We start from the raw sequence: 20,767 nt of genomic DNA, 5'->3' as shown, positions 1-20,767 counted from the left end.
TCTCTCCACTCTATCTCTATCTATTTTTTTATTTTTGATGACCACGTTTATCCGGAAACGCACAGGGTGGTCTGGACACTAGTTAGACGCTCCCCAATTAGTGTGATGACTCATTGGATGATGCTGATTAATGTGGGGGGTCCCAATTAGCTCTAATTGCTAATTAATGGCGTCCAGAAGCCTTGTAGCGTTTCCGGATAAGCGTGGTCAGTACTTACTACTCACGCGCGATATTTTGTAGTGATGTAACTGACGTGTTTATCCCACGACATCGTATCAGTGAACCAGACGCCCAGTGACTTCACCTCCTTGACAAAATGTATCGTGCTTGTACCGATAACAATAGATTCGGAGCAGGAAATAGCCTTATGCAGTGGGTGGAAAACAACAGCCTTGGTTTTAAGGGGGTTAATTATCAAATATTTTTTTTTAGACCACGTGTAGAAGGTTGATAAGAAGTTGTTCATCTTTGTTGTTAAATCTGTCAGACACTTTCCTTGCAGGAATAGGGCGGTGTCATGAGCATAAGCTACTATCTTAATGTGGTTCGATAGGGCAAACATGTCATTCACATAGATAATGAAAAGCAGTGGCCCAAGAATGCTCCCTTGTGGTACACCGGTTGTGATGTGGTGTATCCCCGAACACTGCCCCTGAATATCAACAAACTGTTTGCGATGCTGAAGATAAGTGCGTATTAAATTTAATGGAACACCGCGGATACCGTAGTGCTCAAGCTTTAAGAAGAGAACACCGTGATTCAGTAAATCGAAAGCCTTGGTGAAGTCGATGAAGAGACCGAGAGCAATGAGTTTTTCTTCGAACGCGGACAGGATAAATTCTTTCTGGGACAGAAGAGCTAGTTCTGGCGAGCGTTGCTTTCCAAATCCAAACTGAGAATCGGAAAGCATGGAATTCTTTGTTAAAAATGATAAAAGACGGCTATGGATTAATTTCTCTAAACCCTTTGAAAATACTGGTAGGATTGATATGGGCCTATAGTTAGTGAGAACACTAGAGTCCCCACCTTTATGTAAAACGACCACTTTTGCAATTTGCATGTCCTTCGGAAACACACCGGAATAAATTATTTCGTTAAAAATAAAAGCTAATACAGGAGCAATTATATTGAGAACGAATTTAATTGGGCGGATCTGAAACCCGTCTTTATCACGACTACTACTATTCTTGAGGTTTTTAAAAATTGAAATGACCTCCTGTGAATCTGTTGGAAACAGAAAGAAACCGTGGTCTTGGCGTGGAACGGAGTGTATGCGAGGATAATGTGAACTTGTACCTGTGGAATTGTGTAAGTTTGACAGGGATGAAAAAAAAAGTGTTAAACTCTCCAGCTTACTGTGCACCAGTTAGAACCGTTCCGCCTACGGCCAACTCCTCGACAGGGCTGTTTTCCCGACTGTAAATTGATTTATGACTCTTCCATGCAATATTTGGCTTAGCTGAAACATTCTCGAAAACTGAATTGTAATACAGCTTTTTTTGCGCTACGTAACTTCGAGTTTACATTGTTTCGGTATTTTTTTAAAATAATTTTTATGGACATTCTATAAAGCTTATTTCTAATATTTAACATTTGTCTCAGTTCCTTTGTTACCCAAGGTTTACGAATAATAAAGAACATGTATAATTAACAAACACCTGCAGACCTATACCAATATGCTGGTAATGGGACTGATACTATAATTTACATAAACAGTCTCTAGGATCTAGAAAGGGTTGGCCGAATGTCCTGTGCACCCCCTCAATTTCCATTGTTACATAAAGCTTCAATTGGCCTTGACAGTGTAGCAGCAAGCTATCCGAGGCAAGACCTCCCCCCAAAAAAAATCCTGGTGCAAATCTGCTTGCAACAACGTGAAGAGAAGAACTCCAGAACAATGAAACAACTAGAAAACAACAATGGCACTAGAACACTTATACACTCTTGTGCGTTACCTGATTTCGACAAATCTAATGGAGCCACTCAAAACACAGAGCCTAGTGAGGGCAGGTTTAATATTATGCACTCTATTTGTGTCTACAGAATCCCATATCTTCTCCTTGAAATGCTGCAGACCTATGACCATATACATTACTGATCTTCCTAAGATTGGAGTTGTCTAAATCCTTCTCCCTGGTCAATCTCAGTTTGGGATGTAACAAGTGAACTGAAAATGGAAAATTACAATTAACAATACTATGCGTGAGTAGAACTGTACATTGTTTAACGACGTAATCAAATCTAGAACTATTTGGTTTAAAAGTAAGGTCAATGAGGGGCTGTAGAAGTTCTTACATGCCATGATTCATATACATCTTTTCTGTAACCTAAGAATAGGTTCATCATAGGGCTGTACACTATGGCCCCATGATTCTGAACAGTAAGCGAGATATGAATGACCTAGCGTGAAATAAATAGCGCGTAGTACACTAATTGGAAACAGTTCTATAGCAAGTAAGAGCAGGGAGCAGGCTTTCGAAAGGTTTTGACAAATGTGCTGAATGTGTAGCATCTTCACCGCCTAAAGACGACGAACGCCCAGCTCGCTGGAGCGAGCGACGACGAGCGCTCAGCTGACCCGAGCGCGAGCGCCTGGAATAAATCACTTTCAGTTCTGACACAGAACTAGCTGGTTGTCAGCTCTTTCTTCCGTGGCACCTTTGCCACATTTCTGGTGACCCGCGTTTGGACCTACGCGCCTCTGAGCTAATGGATCCACCCACTGGGGCAGTCCCGTCTCCCATGACTGACCCATCGGCTGGGGACCGTCCCTTGCGCGCAGACGATCCTGCGATCTCGACGGCTGCTACGCCCCTCCGCCTACCTCCCTTTTGGCGACAAAACCCTCGTTCCTGGTTCCGGCAAGTGGAGGCCCAATTTCATCTGCGGCACATCCAATCGCAGCAGTCAAAATATTTCCACATCCTTGCTGGCCTCCCTCCAGAAATCGCGGCGGAGTTGGATGACGTGCTCGCTACGGTTCCTGTTGAACGCGCCTATGACGTTCTGAAGGCCGCCATCTTGAAGCGAATGGAGGTGTATGAACGCGCGCGACTCCAACAGCTACTTAACGAGGAAGACTTGGGCGACAGGAAGCCTTCGCAAATGTTGCACCGGATGAGACAACTTCTCGGAGACTCTTCAACTGAAGCGCAACAGCCCCTTTTGCGTGAGCTGTTTCTTCAGAGGCTTCCCCAGGCAATGCGAATGGTTTTGGCTGGCTCTGAGGACCTAACGTTGGACAGGCTGGCTTCGTTGGCAGACCGAATTGCCGACTACTCCGCACCTCAGCAACAGCTGCCTACCCTTGCTGCGGCTACCACGTCCCAAGCCTCGCGGTTAGATCGGCTCGAACAACGATTGGAGCAACTTACGGACGCCTTGCAGTCCCTTACTACTTCCCAGCGCCCAAGGCTTCGTCGCCGTTCTGCTTCGAGATCCTCATTGCGACGCACCCCTTCATCCGCTGCCCCAACACCTCCCGATGCCACGCAGACGGGGGCTCGTCTCTGCTGGTACCACAACCGCTTTCGCCATCGTGCCCAGCACTGTATCCCGCCCTGTGCGGGGCAGGAAAACCAACGGGCCGACCCCTGATGACGGCAAGTGGTCCTGGCCCTGTTTCCAGACGTCTCTTCATCATTCGCGATCGCATTGCGGGATACCGCCTCCTTGTCGACACTGGCGCAGAGATCAGTGTTATCCCGGCTTCTGCTGCTGACCGTCGCCGTGCTCACTCTGGCTCTAACCTTCAAGCCGCCAATGGGACCACTATCAAAACTTACGGACTACGTTCCCTCACGCTTGACCTGGGCTTAAGAAGAACATTTCGTTGGGTTTTCGTCCTCGCTGATGTTTCGCAGCCTATTCTTGGTGCTGAGTTCTTGGCCTTCTTTAGTCTGTCTGTGGACGTCCGCCACCGGCGCCGTCCTCCTCCCACTCCCCGCTTGGCATCCGTGCCCTGCGTCCCACTTCACCGTATGACGTTATCCTAGACGACTTTCCTGACATCACCAAGCCCTGCAACCTCAACGCTCCCGTCAAACACGGCGTCACACATCACATCGTCACAACTGGTCCCCCGGTGTCTTCCCGTTACCGTCGGCTGCATGGCTACCGCCTCACCATTGCCAAACGGGAATTTGAGCACATGCTCGAACTTTGCATAATCCGCCCGTCCTCCAGTAGCTGGGCGTCGCCGTTGCATATGGTTCCCAAGACCGACCCCGGTGACTGGAGGCCGTGCGGCGATTATCGGGCTCTTAACACCAAGACCGTTCCCGACAAGTACCCTCTGCCCCATATACATGACTTCACCGCTGACCTTGCTGGATGCACTGTTTTCACGACTCTCGATCTCGTTAAGGCATACCATCAGATACCGGTGCACCCTCCCGACATCCCGAAGACAGCTGTCATCACGCCCTTTGGGCTCTTCGAGTTCGTCAAGATGCCCTTTGGCTTACGCAACGCCGCGCAGAGCTTCCAGCGCTTTATCAACGACGTCTTGCGCGGTTTACCATCCGTTTACGCCTACTTAGACGATCTTCTCATTGCAAGCGCCTCGCAGGAAGAGCACATTGCGCACCTTCAGCAAGTTTTCACACGCCTGCTAGATCATGGCCTTGTCATAAACGTGAAGAAATACCGCTTTGGGCAGCCGGAAGCTAAATTCCTCGGCCATCACATCGACCAACATGGTATTCGGCCTCTTGAGACCAAAGTCCAAGCTATCCGTGACTTCCCTCGGCCGCAAACAACCCGTCAGCTCCGACGATTCTTGGGTTTGCTGAATTTTCACCGTCGGTTCATCCACAACTGCGCCCACATCATCCAGCTTCTCACCGACCTCCTTAGGGCTTGCAAGTCGGCATCGGCTCTGCTGGCGTGGTCGGAAGAAGCTGAGAGGGCCTTCTGCGCTGCTAAGGAGTCCTTGGCGAACGCCACCCTTCTTGTGCATCCCTCCCCGTCAGCACCCACTCGCTTGATGGCTGACGCCTCTACCACAGCTATTGGCGCCGTCCTGCAGCAGTTGGTTGACGACAAGTGGCAACCGCTCGGATTCTTTTCCCGTCGCCTTCAACCTGCGGAAGTTCGTTACAGTACGTTTGGCCGCGAACTTCTCGCAGTCTACGCCGCAGTCAAACACTTCCATTTCTTTCTGGAAGGCCGTGAGTTCCATATTCTGACGGACCACAAGCCTTTGACATTCGCGTACACCGCCAACCGTTCCAGCAACTGCGAACGCGAAACCCGCCAACTTGCCTTCATATCCGAATTCTGCACCGACATCCGCTACATCCCCGGAATAGAGATTTCGGCCGCCGACGCCCTTTCCCGCATCAACGCTATTCCTTTCCTGCCCTCCCCGGTGAACATTGGGGAGCTCTGCGATGCCCAAGCTCAAGATCCTGAGCTGAACGACAACCTCTCCGGCACTTCCTCTTTGGCGCTGCGTCCCCTGACCCTCCCAGGCTTTACAAAGCCTCTCTTCTGCGACATTTCTACGCCTTGCCCCCGCCCCTTCGTCCCCGAACCCTTGCGCCGCCGGATCTTTACCCAGCACCATAATCTGGCACAACCCGGCGTGCGTGCAACCCACAAGGCCATTGTATCACGCTATGTCTAGCCTAGCATTAAAAAGGACGTTCGGGCCTGGACGCGGTCTTGCATGGCATGTTAGCGGACAAAAGTTCACCGTCATACCCGGACACCGACTGGCGCCTTCCCCACTCCCGAAGCTCGGTTCCACCATGTGCATCTGGATTTGGTTGGGCCGCTTCCCATCTCGCAGAGTAATCGATACCTCTTCACCTGTGTTGATAGGTTTACCCGTTGGGCGGAAGTGCTACCGATCCCCGACGCCACGGCCGACACTGTTGGTCGTGCATTCCTCTTCGGTTGGGTCGCGCGCTTCGGCTGCCCTGGCATCGTCACCACAGATAGAGGTCGCCAATTTACCTCCCGTAGCTTCGGAGCCCTCCTCTCTGCCATAGGCGCGAAGCATTCGAAGACCACGGCCTACCACCCTTCAGCGAACGGCATGGTCGAACATCTGCACAGGCAGCTGAAAGCCGCCATCTGCGCGAGAAGCGACTCGGCGAATTGGGTCGATCACCTGCCCTGGGTGCTCTTAGGTATTCGCTCTTCCCTCAAGCAGGACCTCCAGTGTAGCCCCTCGGACTTGGTATTTGGTTGCCCGCTGAGGCTTCCCGGCGACTTCCTCAGCTCCCCCTCCCCCGCGCCTCCCAGTGCTCATGACTTTGCCGCACAGCTTCGCGACCATTTCCGGAATCTTCAGCCCCCACGCCAGCCCACTAATAGGAAGATCTTTGTCCACCCGGACCTCAAGACCTCTTCTCACGTCTTCGTTCGCGCGGCCACGTTAAGCCGCCACTCACCCCAGCGTACACTGGTCCCCACCGCTTATTGGCGCAAGATGAGAAGACTGTGACAGTCGACATGAATGGCCGCCCGGAGGTACTCACAAAAGACAGAGTCAAGCCCGCCTACTTCGACGCACTACTCTCTCCCGTCCACCTCCCGACGTCGCCCGCTTGCCCGCTTCCCCGATCACTACCGTCCTCAAGAAAAGTCTCCTGGCATTCTCCTCTGGTTACCTACCAGTCTAGGGGGGGAGGCCTGTAGCGTCTTCGCCGCCTAAAGACGACGAGCGCCCAGCTCGCTGGAGCGAGCGACGACGAGCTCTCAGCAGACCCGAGCGCGAGCGCCTGGAATAAATCACTTTCAGTTCTGACACAGAACTAGCTGGTTGTCGGCTCTTTCTTCCGTGGCACCTTTGCCACATTCTCAAGGGTGAAGGTGCGTTCGAGTGGATGCCCATTCATGACAAGGAGTGGCATTGTCTCAAGGAAACCTTGGCAGCAGCACCGGTCCTGGCGTTTTATGACCCAAGGTAGGAAGCAAAGCTCTGCACAGATGCGTCGCAGTATGGTCTGGGAGCAGCACTACTCCAGAAACACGGTAAAGAATGGCGCCCGGTGGCGTACGCTTCACGGGTTTTACTGATCCGGAGACTCGATATTCCCAAATCGAAAAGGAATCTTTGGGAACCGTCTATGGCTGTGAGAGGTTCCACGATTTCATTTACGGCCGAAAGATAATTATTGAAACCGACCATAAGCCATTATTGGCCATCGCAAAGAAAAACATAGGAGGCATTCCACTAAGATTACAACGTTTTTTTTTATTCGACTCATGAGATACGACTATGAGCTGAAGCATGTTCCGGGAAAAGAGTTGGTTCTTGCAGACACATTGTCCAGGGCACCGCAGGAGAACGAATCTTCTATTTGTAACGAAGATGACGTAGAAGTTCACGCAGTATCTATGTTATCGGCCTTGGTGAGCAAGGACACATACCGCCGTTTAGCAGAGGAAACAGCAAAAGATTGTGCTTTATCTGAACTCAAGCAGACTCTGACAAGTAACGGAGAGGTGACAGGCCCCTACAGGCTATATGAATTTGAACTTTCTGTTGTAAACGGGATTCTCCTGAGGGGATCCCGAGTTATAATCCCGAAAGCACTTGGCAAGGACATGCTCTTGCGCCTACATGACGGTCACCTCGGAATCAACAAGCCTTTAGCGAACGCTCGCGCTCTAATGTTCTGGCCAGGCATGTAGAGTGAAGTGAAAGATATGATTAGCAAGTGCGAAGTGTGTAGACGTTTTGCATATCGACATTGGCCCAGGACGCACATTCCCCCAGGGGCGTCAGTCGTGACGTTGCCCACATACGTGAAGCCGACAACGGCAAGCCCTTTCACCATCACCACCACCACCGCATATCGACATCCAGAGGAACCATTATGTATGCGAACAACGCCAAGTCAAAGGTGGTATCGTGTTGGTGTAGATCTTTGCCACTATGCGGGGAAGGGCTATCTGGTTGTGTCGACGCGTGTTCCAACTACCCAGAGGTGGAACAATTATGTGATATCAGTGCGCGTGCTGTGATCAATGCTCTCAGTGCTAATTTTGCCCGACATGGCATACCAGTAGAAGTGTATTCAGACAACGGACCGCAATTTTCTTGCCGTGAATTTAGGCGTTTCGCGAGAGACTTTGACTTTTTCATATTACTTCTAGTCCCATGTTTCCTAGGTCGAATGGTCCAGCAGAGAAGGGCGTACAGATAGTGAAGAGAATCCTAAAGAAGGCTGTCGGTGCTAATGAAAGCTTCTTCTTAGGGCTCTTGAACTATAGGCCTTCTCCCTTAGAAGATGGACGCTCCCCGAGTGAAATTTTGATGGGACGTAGGATCCGATCACGCCTTCCGGACTTTACCTCTGACGATGCAGTGCACGTGTGGAAGCGTAAGCAGAACATCCACAGGGACAGTCTGTTGCCTCCACTCTCGCTGGCGGACACTGTGCGGTTGCAGCGGTCTGGTTCCTGGGACGTTAAAGCAAGAGTACAGGACCAGTTGGCGCCAAGGTCCTACCGGGTTCTCACCGAAGACGGGAGAGAGGTACGACAGAATCGCCAGCACCTCCTTCGAACTCCGGAGGTATTCACCCTTCCTACGGTAGCTCCAGACTACAGCACCGCAAACAAGACCACGGAAGCAGCAACACCTCAAGCAGAGCCAGGTCCCACATCAAAAGGCCCAGCCGAGGACAACAGCCAGGTACCACCAGTGCAGGAGCCTCAATTGAGAAGATCATCGAGGCAGCGAAGGCCGCCAGATCGACTAATGTATAACTAAAGTGTGCCGCTTAATTTTTTTCTCCTTGTAGAGAGTAATGTTTTATTGTTGACTATGTAATTTGAGTTTGCATTTTGATACTGTTTGACTCGTGACTGCTCTTAATACTGTTTACATGTTGCCGGTGAAAAAAAAAGGGGAGATGTATCGGGTTCGCCTGATAACCTTGGTGCAGCCCCGCCCACTTGTGCTTAAAAGAGCCGAATAAAGATAAGAGCAGCGCTCTTGCTAGTGCTGACACGCTGTCTGTGCAGTCTATCACGATACAGGACGCACATGTGGCCTTCGAACCGGAAGCCTATTAGGTGTAGCCAGTGTCATGTACAAGGAATCGGTTGAAGTAGGTTACCTGTAATGACAAAAAATAGACCAGTGTTCGACCAGAGCGGTGTCAAAATTCGAAAATTCCAGGTGAAGTACAGTACATAATAGAATATAGATAATTTCCCATTAGTCATTTTCTGCCGTATGTTGCAGTCACAATACCAAATATAAATGAAATAGTCAAAGGAAATGCCAAAGCTGGCTTACTGTTGAAAAAGTACAATGTGTGCTCTACACACAACGCCATCTTCTTGAGTTATTTTCGCATAATTTTCGTTGCGCCTCTTGGGCGCTATACGTGTAGGGCTTCGTATTGCTGTAAAAAGAAAGTGAGGTTTGCCTGGCAATTTTCGAAGTTCGATTGACTAAAAATAAATTTCGTGCAATTAAAAATTGTCCAAAGCCTTCCTCGGTGGTGGCAAATGTTTCCAGAACTGGTAATTACCGAAAGTCCCGCAGTGCTCCAGCGCCTACATCACCAGTTCCATTTTTTTATCACTTTACATGAAACACCCTGTATATGCACTACATATTAAAACATAAATGTGTACTGTAGCACAAACAAACTACTAGCGTTACCTCCGAAGGTGCATATTAAGTGCAGTGAGCCTAATTGGGCGCTCCAACTCTAGCCAAATTTTACCTACTCCTAAAATGGTTAATTCAAACATCTAGCTAATTGACTAACTCCGATATCATACAGCTCCAGTTGTAGGGTCCAGTGCCAGTAACCTAGGGGCAGTGATAGAATCTACCTAAAATAAATAATTGTCTTTATCTGAAAATAAATATATCGTTCAGTAAAAAACCCCTATATTAACCTAGTGTATGCATGTTGACGCATTAGCTTTGTATGTTCATTATGACACAGGTTGCACGATGGCTCAAATGTGTGTATAAATATTTCACATATCTTGGAGACCCACCTGCCCTTCTCAGTAAAATAGACCTACAGCACAAAGAACTGCTTACCGGCTCCTTCGTGACTCCATCTGTCTTCTCAGCAGTGGTGGCAAGAAGCAGACCATAGCACTCACAAGGGCACCTAATGCGATGGGGAAATTACAATGGCGACTAAATATGTGACACACCTGTATCATTCAATAAATTGAGATTGTGCAGTGCCATACCATCAACGTAGAGCCACTGTTTTCTGACCAGCAGACAACATCATAAATAACCACAGCAGAAGGTGTGCCACTGGGTAGAAGCAGGTATTCGCGCGGCTCTGGTTTACCGAAGAATTATCTGAACAGCCTGAGTAGAAAGGTGGTGAGGTGAGGATTACATATGTATCTAACTTCTGCAAAGAAGGTGCAAAGGTCAACAGGAACCAAACCATGGGTCCAGCGCCCTCCTCCCATATATAGGTGTTGGCACACGCTTGCTGTGCTTCCATTCCAAAGGCAAGGGGCTGTAAAAAAGACAGATGCTTAATGCATGAAGATATAATACACAGTCTCACCTGATGCGGTATTCTGAAGTACAGCTCACATGAAGCCGTGTACTGAGCAGACATGCATGCTTCACACAAGCAAAAAGAAAAGCTTCCCTTAAGAACAAAACGTGCACAAAATCATAGCATAGCTATATCCACCGTCATGAGGAGAAATGCCAAGGACAAATACAATAATACAAGCATAAAATGCTGACTGTGGGAACAGTAGGGGATTCAACGATCACAGGAAAAGGGGCTGCAGGGATATGGGTGGAGATGTACGGGAGCTGCAGGGATGTAGGCGCCAGTCAAGTAGCACTGTCAAGTACACTTCCATCAAATACACCAGAGTGAAGTAAACACATCCTGTGAATTCGAAAATGAAGCTTGCCTGCATTTTGTCGACAGGTATTCAATATCGGAAGGATATTCTATCTCTCTCTTCTATGTCTATATTTTACCTGGTGATATTCTATACATTGAGATACTCTGTGCGAACTTGTAGTAGCACATAACGCCCAACCTGTGAACGTGACGAATCACTCAATCTTCACATTAACATTTTGCTGTTCTAGCAACTGTATTATATAAACATCATACATGATGTGAAAATTCCGTCCTGCGTTGAACTTCGCAAATTCCCCATCCACTCTGTCTTTCACCTGAATAATGGAAAGGGAGACACGCACATTCGAAAAACGGGAAGAAAAAACAGCTGATTTGTATGCTGAATGAAACAGCAACATGCAGGCAGACGCGACATTGTTTCAAGATGGTCTAAGCCTGTGTACAATCCTGTGTACTATGCATTTGTACAATCGACGTGTATGTGCACTTTTGTGCGGGTGGCGAAGGCCACACAGCTCGTTTTCAGGTATCTTCAAAGCATACACAAATCATCACACAAGGTATCACAAAGCATATACCCTTAAGAGACACTGTTCCTCAAACAGCACAACTGTACCTATATTCATTGTGCAAAGAAGCGCAAAAAACGCATGCAATACAACGAAATTAGATATCCATTTACCTGTATCAGCAGTTTGTCCGTTACGCGAAAGCTTGAGCCCCGTAACCCGTAATGTCTCCTTCACGACGTCTGCGCGGTGATTTTGCTTCGTCGACGACTTGTATTTCACAAACAGAGTGACACTCGTGCTATCCTCACGCAAACGTCCCGCGAAAATGATGAACGTAAAGCTACAATACTAAAAAGACCATGTGCAAGCACCCTCGCTTGCTTCTGCGTGTAGCTTGTTTCAAATCCGTTGACGAACCGAAAATGTGGAGCGGCAAATCTCGGATCCTGGAATATGAGTTTGGAGGCGCATTATGCGTGTATGTGTATGTTTTGAATTTTCGCTTAACTTTTTAATTGTCTAAGCGGTGCACAATCATCGTTTGTACATGGCACATTCGCAGAGGTAGCTTTACACCTATGCGTTTTACTGCACGCGAGCAGCCGTTTCACGCAGTCTCACGTTTTGAGGACGCTGCCTGCGGCTCCACGGGTCCACCTTCCTCCCCTTCTCGCACGCAGCAGATTCCGCTCGAAGGAGAGCGAGAAGGAAGGGGGAGTCATTGCCAGAGAAACAGCGATGTGGCGTCAAGCGGGCATGTGACGCCTCGCGACTCCACCTTTTTTCTTAGCGTGTAGGGTCACTGTACCGTGACTTTAACCTGGATCAGAAACGCCAAGTGCGGACGGTGTAGCGCATCCAGCGGGATTGCGTCAACCAGGATTGTGGGTCAATCCAGATCGCGTGCGACAGTGCGTTTTGAGTATTACATGTGAGCTCTAAAGCAAGTTGCATTACACTGTGTACTTCTTTCCATCCTCAGACATTCAACCCAGATGGGCAATTGCCACTTGGACCTGCCGTTTCAGTCACGGAACCTGAGAAATGGTTATATCGTGGCACCCAAGGGGAACCCATACCAATTCATCGTGCGTGCACTTGCTGCTGATGCAAAAAGTAGTCTTCAATGACAACGTTCACAAGGCATGCATGAATGGAAAATTGAAGGACCTTCTGCAGCGGCTCGCGAAGAAGACAAAATTTAAGTGCAATACTGACATCAAAGTCAAGCAGTTGATGATGATGATGATTAGGATTTTTATGGCGCATCGACAACTATGGCCATAATGCGCCAAATGCTGATGAGTACATAAAACCGAGTTAAAAATATACTGATGTAATTAAACAAAAACTAGGTTTATAAATAAAACGAGCTGTGGTAGTCTAAAATGAACAAGTTAAAACCCCAAAGTCTATTGAGAATATTAATGTCTTCTAAAAATTGCAAGACTTTTTGGAATGGCACAACTGGTTCGTCGCCGATTAACAGGGTCGGGTGGAATGGCAGGCAATACTTATAAAATTGTTGAAAGTATTTCTTGCGTTGCTCCTCAAAAGAAGGGCATGTACAGAGAATGTGTAAAATGGTCAGCTGGACCCCACAATGCACACATATAGGAGGGTCCTCACGTCGAAGTAAGAAGCCATGTGTCAAGTACGTGTGTCCAATTCTCAGTCGGGAGGCTAATGTATCTTGTAAACGGTTTGATGGACTTGGCCCGGGACTTCTCACATAGGGTTTTATCATGTGCAACTTGTTATCCTTTTGTGTGGTCCAAAATCCCTGCCACTTATTATTGATCGCCCTCCTCTGCAGGGGTCTCAAATCCTGATGAGGAAAGCCAATAGGGGTGATTTCACCCGAGGGCGCGGCCTCAGCAGCAGCCAGGTCAGCTTTTTCATTCCCCTGTATGCCTACATGGCTGGGCACCCAACAAAGGGTTAGGCAATAACCCCTGTTGAGAACTGTGTTGGCAAGATATCGCACTTGCTGGACAAGAGTGTTTTTTGTTCGTTGCAGTCCACAAATAGCATGCAGAGCACTGAGCGAATCTGTGTAGACTACGGATGATTTAATTCCATTTTCAAGGATGAAGCGCAGTGCTAGCATCAGGCCAATGATTTCAGCGCTGAAAATTGAAAATTTATGATGTAAGCGGCTAGCCCTTGTGACGTTCTCCGTTACCATAGCGCACGATACACCAGCTCCACTCTTTGATCAATCTGTATAGAAGGCAGTATGGTCGCCGAAACTTTCCCTCAAAGTCTCAAACTCCTGCTTCAAAACTACAGTGTTTGTGTTTCTCTTGTTGTACCTTGTTAAGGAAAAGTTTGACGGTATAACTAGCTGCCAAGGAGGTATTCTTTCATTACATTTTGAAAGTGAGGAATAAACAACAACTTTATTTTCGACCTTGGCGAGGGGAGTTTCATCGCCACAGGCGATACTCTACCCCATTGCTGGATGGAATGGGGGGAATAAAATTACGAGCCCCTTCACAATAACGATCGAAGTCCGATGGTGTCCAGAAATGTCAGAAGAGCTTTGAGCGCAGAGCGTTGCTGGGCTGGATTGGGCCAGGCACCAAGCAATTTCGATAGGGAGAAAGGGCGAGAGTCCAGCTGACGAAGAGACTCGGAGAGTGTGGTTCGGGAAGGTTCGTAGTGAGGGCAATGAAGAAGAATATGCTCCAGATCCTCAAGAGCACCACAGTGGCAGCAGGTGGGAGAGGCAACTTAAGCGGTAACTCAAGCGGTAACACCACTGAGCTGTAAAGGCCACATCGAGGCGCATTCGGTGGATTAATGCAGCATCTTGACGAGAGGTGTTTCGTGGCATGCGGAAAGCGAGCGTGGGATCAACTCTGTTCAACATAGAGGGGGGAAGAATGTCGGTTGTCCGTTGGCGGGAAGCCAGGGGTGTCACTAGGCGGCGCAGAATTGAACGGCGGTCTCCTCTCAGCAGAACAATACGGGTCCGTTTCCGATACGAGAGTGCTGCTTCTGCGGCGCTGTCGGCCTGCTCGTCGAAGTGAGGAATAATCGAGCGTAAAACTGTACAATTCCGCATTCTACCGTGTTCGCAAGGTAAATGGACGAATTACTCTTGGCTTGTTCAAGAACATTTGCTCAAAACGAGTCTCCGTAACACATGAGAGTGCGGCATGTTCTGTGTAGCTGGAAATTTTTTGTGCATAGAGGATTCCAAGGTAGGCCCGTCGTCTTTCGAGAGACCACTCATTGCATTGCACATAGAGACTTTGCACAGGCGATGTTCGGAATGCTCCCAGGATTAATCGCAAAGCGTGGTGGTGGACAGGATCTATGCATTTAAGAGCAGACTGTCGGGCTGACCCGTACACTATGCACCCATAGTCGAGTTTAGCCCTGACAACACAGTTGTAGATGCGGTGCAGCGTTTCACGGTCTGCACCCCAGGATCTGTGGGCGATAATCTTAAGAAGGTTCAACGCCCTCACACATCTAGTTTGCAAGTCCTTGATGTGGGGAACAAATGTAAGTTTTTTGTCAAAGATGACACCAAGGAATTTGTGTTCGCTCTTCACAACAAGTTCTTGGCGGTTCATTGTAAGCGAGGGATCGGGGAAACCCCCTCTGACTCTCGAAAATGGGACACAGACAGTTTGTTCAGCTGAGAACTTGAAGCCGTTCTCACTTGCCCACTTTACAAGATTATTGATGGTGATTTGAAGTTGTCTTTCACATCTCGATATGCTAGCAGAAGAGCATGAAATTTGAACATCATCCACCTATAGAGTACGTAACCGAAGGGGGAATGACATTTGCAATGGAATTCATTTTAAGAATAAACAGGGTGACACTGAGCACAGATCCCTGCGGGACGCCATTTTCTTGTACAAATGGGCGTGACAGTGTTGTGCCAAGTTTCACTCTGAATATGCGTCCCCGAAGGAAGTCCGTGATACATTGCAGCAATTTACCACGTATTCCACCAGAGTACAAATCACGAAGGATACCATACCGTCAAGTGGTATCGTAAGCCCTTCGCAGATCGAAGAACACTGACATGCAGTGCTGCCTTCTCACAAAGGCTTCTCTGATGGATGTTTCCAAGCGAACAAGATGGTCAACAGTGGAACACCCCGCTCTGAACCCACACTGGTATTTGTCTAATAACCCATTTTGTTCGAGGTAGTGTACCAGACGATGGTTGACAATTCGCTCGAACGTTTTCCCTAGGCAACTTGTGAGGGCTACAGGTCTGTAGTCGGATGGACTTGAGGGATCTTTCCCTTGTGTCAGCAATGGGATAACTGTAGCCATCTTCCATGATGATGGCATCTGCCCCTTGTCCCAGACCTTATTGAAGAGTTTAGGCAGACCTTATTTTGACCCCTCTGACAGGTGCATAAGCATGGAATATGTGATACGGTCTGATCCCGGAGCACTGATTTTTACTGAAGACAGTGCTCGCAGGAGTTCCACCATTCTAAGAGGCTGGTTATACGAATGCCTCTCCCCACCTTTGACTGGAAACACGTGTCTTTCGGATTGTTGCTTCACGAGCAGAAAGTGCTTGCTGTACTGAGAACTACTTGATACATCATGAAAATGTTGACCAAGCACGTCAGCCTGCTCACCCAAGTTGCTACATGGAATACCATTGACCTCAAGCAAAGGAACCGAAAAGCCAATGTAGTCTCCTTTAATCTTTCGAAGCCTATCCCAAACTATTTTAGATGGAGTTATTTGTGTCAAAGAGGAAACAAAGCTACACCAGGAGGATCGCTTTGCCTGCTTTCTGGTCCATTTTGGCCTTTGCACGTGCCTTCTTAAATGAAAGGAGGTTTGCTGGCGTTGGGTATCGACGAAAGATGCCCCATGCACGGTTTTGTTCCTTGCGTGTTTTCTTGCATTCATGAGTCCACCAAGGTTTGGGGTGTTTGGGAAGACATCCAGATGTTTGTGGAATGGCTCGTTCAGCAGCGCCTATAATTATTTGGGCGACAAGATTATTTGCTTCCTCGATCGACATTATCTCGAAAGACGAAGAGGCCAAATTCGCTTCTTCTCTGAACACATTCCAGTCTGCCTGCGACAGTTTCCACCGTGGTGGTCGTGTCATGAGACTGTTTGTAGGGCCTCGGAAATGTAAGGCTATAGGGAAGTGATCACTCCCCCGAGGATTCTGTTCAACTGTCCAGGCAAGAAACTGGAAAATGGATGGGCTGCATAGTGAAATGTCGATGGAGGAAAAATTTTGTGTTGCAGAGTTCACATAGGTAGGCAACCCAGTATTCAGAAGACAGAGTGACCCCGAAAGGAGCACTCTTTCCAACATTTTCCCCCGTGCATCTACTTTTGCACTTCCCCACAAAGGATTGTGGTCATTCAGGTCGCCTAAAATCATAAACGGCTGTGGGAGTTGATTGCATAGGTCTTCGAAATCTCTTTGCTCTATTACCACTGATGGGGGCAGGTAGAGCGAACATATCGTGAGATTCCTGTCGAGGCACACCTCGACTGCTACTGCCTCCAAGTCTGTAACGAGTGGAAAGTGTTTTGTAGGTATGCACTGCGGAAGGACTACAGCCACACCACCAGATGCACGTGTGCTGTCTGTGCGGTCCTTCCTGAACACATTATGGCGTCGGAAAGGGTTCAAGTTTTCTTTGCGTAGATATGTTTCTTGCAGGCAGAAGCTGTGGACGCCAGAAGGGGGCGACGTATCTGTACAGCAGGGAAGGGCGAGAGCCGTGACCGCCTCTCCCCGGAACTGCTTAAAAACAAGCGAGCGCGGGAAAAGGACAGAGGTGTGTACGCCGCAGACTGGAGCTGAACTGCTGATAAGCATGTAAGGAATAAAAGTTGGATTGCTGCATTTCTTGGTTGTGTCCGTGTTCTCGGGAAGCTGTAAGACGGAACGGCAGGGAAACCCCGGTGGGGTTTAGGGAAGGGGATCCCACAAATTGGCGCCCACACGTGGGGCCCGACCCGTCTTGCCGCACTCCCGAGGGCACTGACAGCTAGTGTATTTGTAGTGTTGTTAGTAGCATTTGTCGCCCGTGCCCTTCGCTCGCTGTCGCTTTTGCTGTGTATTTGTAGTTCGGGAGTGTGCGTTTGCTGGCCATGCCACCCAAGAGGCCCCCTCTCGAGCCCGTCTACGAGGACGACCCGCCAGTAGCGGAGGACCTGCTTCGGCAGATGACAGCTCTCTGCGCTTTATTGTCGCAGCAGCTCCCCAGCAGCACGTCCGCCGCCCAGCCGTCCTCGGAACCCCCGCTACGCCTGAACCTGACGATACCGACATTTTCGGGCTACAGCGACGCCAAGTCCGTCGAAGATTTTCTCGCGGACCTGGAGGCTTACCAGACAGCCGTGGGAGCAACCGACGAAGCCGTCCTGCGCCGGATACTACCCGCTGCATTGGTAAGCTCAGCTGCTGTGTGGCGCCGGTCTCAACCCGCATTTCCGTCTATGACCGAATTTCAGCGGCTGTTTCGGGAGGAATTTTTGCCCCCGGATTATGCAATGCGTATGCGCGAGGAACTCATGACTCGAACGCAGCACGCGGAGGAGAGCCTGTTGGAATATACCCGGGCAATCCAAGAGCTGTACCGCAGAGCTGAACCGCTCGCGACGGAAAGCGAGAAGGTGGCCCGCGCTATTCGCCAATGTCACCCTCGTTTTAAGCCTTATTTTCGGGGGCGAAGGTTTTCTTCGCTCGATGACCTCGCTAAAGAAGCCCATGTCATCCAAGCAGATTTGTTGGCGGAATTGCAGTACCGCCCGCCGCCTAGGCCGGAACAAACGCTGGAGCCTAGCTGCGCATGGAACGGGCCGAGACAGTCGTTAGACGCGGAGCTAAACCCCCGTGGGACTGTTGGAACACACGGCGGTTCGTCCGCCGGGCCAGTTTACCGTTCTTTGGATCCCTTTGCATATGAGCAAAGGAACCGAGCGAGGTCGGCACGAGCAGAGCCGCGCGAGCGCGAAGTCGGTGATGCACGTCATGCACCACGGCAGGACAGGCGCGACTCTAGAGCAAGTAATAACGCAGGAACACAACCCCGTTGTTACGGTTGCGGTGAACGCGGTCATTTTCGTCGTAACTGCCCGCAGCAGACCACTACTACCCCCAGACAACCCCCGCAGGGAAACCCGGGACGCCGGCGGCGGTAATTGGGAATGACTCAGTTCTGTCGTCGACTGCTGAAAATGTCGATAAGAAGCAAGCGAATTCTAACCATGCTATCTTGTCTGATAACGTATTGGCCTTGGTCCCGCTCGCATGTCGAGCGCAGGATGACATATGCAGCATCGGACCGTTTATCGTGGCGCGCGTTCTGAGTAAGGACGTTGCGGCTTTGGTGGACACTGGAGCGGCTGTATCCCTGATAGGTGACACCATCCACGATTGGTGCCGGGAGCGGAACATTTCCGTACGGACGACCAGGACCTGCCTACGGCCCGCATCAGATGCAGTGGTACCAGCCGGAGGAGCAGTACGTCTCACTTTGACCGTCGACGGACAACGTGTCAGACAACGCTTCATCTACCTGCCCGGATTGGCGGGACTGATGATCCTGGGACGCGACTTCATTATCCGGATGGGACTCGTCCTGGACTTACGTCGCGGAGGCTACCAGCATGCAAGCGGTACTACCTTCTACCCCTTCATGGAGTGGACGACGCCGGAAACGGAGCAGAACCGGACTGGTGAGGAGACCCAGGATCCCGGAGCTGGACAATCTACGTCCGTTGAGCTATTTTCCGGAGCAGAACACCTAACAGCGACGGTCGTACCCGCTGTTTTGGAGGATGTCCTGAAACGATTTCCAGGAAGCCCAGACCAGCGACGCATGCTCGCTAAAGCATTGCGGCCATTCTCCTGTATGTTCACAGAGAGACCAGGTCTAACCCATGCATTGGAGCACCGGATAGAAATCGGCGACGCAAGGCCCTGGCGATGTAATCCTCGGCCTTTGAGTGTGCATAAGCGCAAGCTCCTCGATGCTGCGCTGGATGAAATGATCGAGACCGGTGCTGTGAGACCTTCTCGCAGCCCTTGGGCTTTTCCGGTGGTTCTTGCGCCGAAAAAGGATGGAACCGCAAGGTTGTGCGTGGATTACCGCCGACTGAACGAGGTGACGGTAAGAGATTCGTACCCTTTTCCCTCGATAGACTCGATCATGTATTCGTTGGGATCCGCCCACGTGTTTACAACTTTGGACTGCAGTAGAGGATTCCTGCAGATTCCGATAGCACCGGATGATGTTGAGAAAACAGCATTTACCTGTCACAGGGGATTATTTGAATTTGTCCGACTGCCCTTTGGACTGTCTAATTCTCCCGCTAGCTTTCAGCGAGTGATGGACGAGGTGCTCAGCGATGCGAAATACAATTTCGCTATGGCGTACATGGATGACGTAGTAATTTTTTCACGTACATTCCAGGAACACCTTTCTCATTTGAAAGTGGTGTTAGAACGCATGCAAGCTGCATGATTGACTGTCAATCCCCGGAAGATGCAGTTGGCTACCAACAGCATCGATCTCCTCGGGTTCAAGGTGAAGTCCGGCACGGTCAGGCCGAACGAGGACAAGCTGAAGGCTATCCTTGAGTACCCCCACCCGACAGATGTGAAAAGCTTGCAGCGCTTCCTCGGTATGATTGGCTTTTATAGACAGTTTATACCGCGATGCGCAGACCTAACGCAACCGCTAACTTGGCTTTTGCGGAAGGGAGCACGATGGTCGTGGGGTCAAGCGCAGGAACAGGCGTTTACCTCTCTCGCTAAAGCGATTGCGGAAACTACCCGCTTGTATCTCCCGGACCTCAATCGCCCATTTGTACTTCAAACAGATACGAGCGATTACGGCCTTTGTGCAGTCTTGTTACAAGAGCATCACGGTGAACTCCAGCCAGTGGCATTTGCAAGCCGTACGCTGACGCCTCCTGAACGCAATTACAGCGTGACGGAGAAGGAGTGCCTAGCAATCATGTTCGCACTACATAAGTTCGACATGTATTTGGATGGTCCGAAATTTACTATTCAAACTGACCATCAGGCACTGTCCTGGTTAAAGCGGTTGAAAAACCCAGCCGGACGGCTCGCACGTTGGAGTTTAACGTTGCAGCGATATGACTTCTCGGTGGAACACCGGAAGGGAACCTCAAATAAGGCGGCAGACGCGCTATCTCGAGCACCGTTGCCCCTTGAGGACGTCGTTATTCCGCAGGAGCTTGTGGCCGCGGTTAACCAGACCGTCACGGAGGAGGAGCTCTCGTGGGGACATATTGTAAGCAGGAACGACATCCTGGAAGCGCAGAGGACCGACGGCCTTTGTCAGCGTGTGTCAAGGTGGCTGGAAACAGCAAACCTGCAAGGCACGGAAGACGCTGAGGAGAGGTACGACTCCTATCAGCTG

At 49.7% G+C, this 20,767-nt stretch overlaps 3 protein-coding genes across 3 annotated transcripts; all 3 read left to right on the top strand.

Annotated features, from left to right (window-relative positions):
- The first annotated feature begins 2,710 nt into the window (after window positions 1-2,710).
- On the top strand, window positions 2,711-3,598 carry LOC135370439 (uncharacterized). Its single transcript, XM_064604180.1, has one exon. It carries the CDS (start codon window positions 2,711-2,713, stop codon window positions 3,596-3,598), a length of 888 nt encoding a protein of 295 aa, XP_064460250.1.
- Window positions 3,599-6,837: 3,239 nt separating this feature from the next.
- On the top strand, window positions 6,838-8,732 carry LOC135370436 (uncharacterized). The gene is made up of 2 exons (XM_064604176.1): window positions 6,838-6,917; window positions 8,129-8,732. Exons 1-2 carry the CDS (start codon window positions 6,838-6,840, stop codon window positions 8,730-8,732), a joined length of 684 nt encoding a protein of 227 aa, XP_064460246.1.
- An 8,733-nt stretch (window positions 8,733-17,465) lies between these two features.
- LOC135370435 (uncharacterized) lies at window positions 17,466-19,843 on the top strand. The gene is made up of 2 exons (XM_064604175.1): window positions 17,466-18,384; window positions 18,459-19,843. Exons 1-2 carry the CDS (start codon window positions 17,466-17,468, stop codon window positions 19,841-19,843), a joined length of 2,304 nt encoding a protein of 767 aa, XP_064460245.1.
- The last annotated feature ends 924 nt before the right edge of the window (window positions 19,844-20,767 follow it).

Source organism: Ornithodoros turicata, chromosome 10 (genome assembly GCF_037126465.1).
Source record: "Ornithodoros turicata isolate Travis chromosome 10, ASM3712646v1, whole genome shotgun sequence".
Taxonomy (NCBI): Eukaryota; Metazoa; Arthropoda; class Arachnida; order Ixodida; family Argasidae; genus Ornithodoros; species Ornithodoros turicata.
The sequence above is the reverse complement of the archived record's forward strand: the minus strand, read 5'-3'. Positions and strand labels throughout refer to the sequence as shown.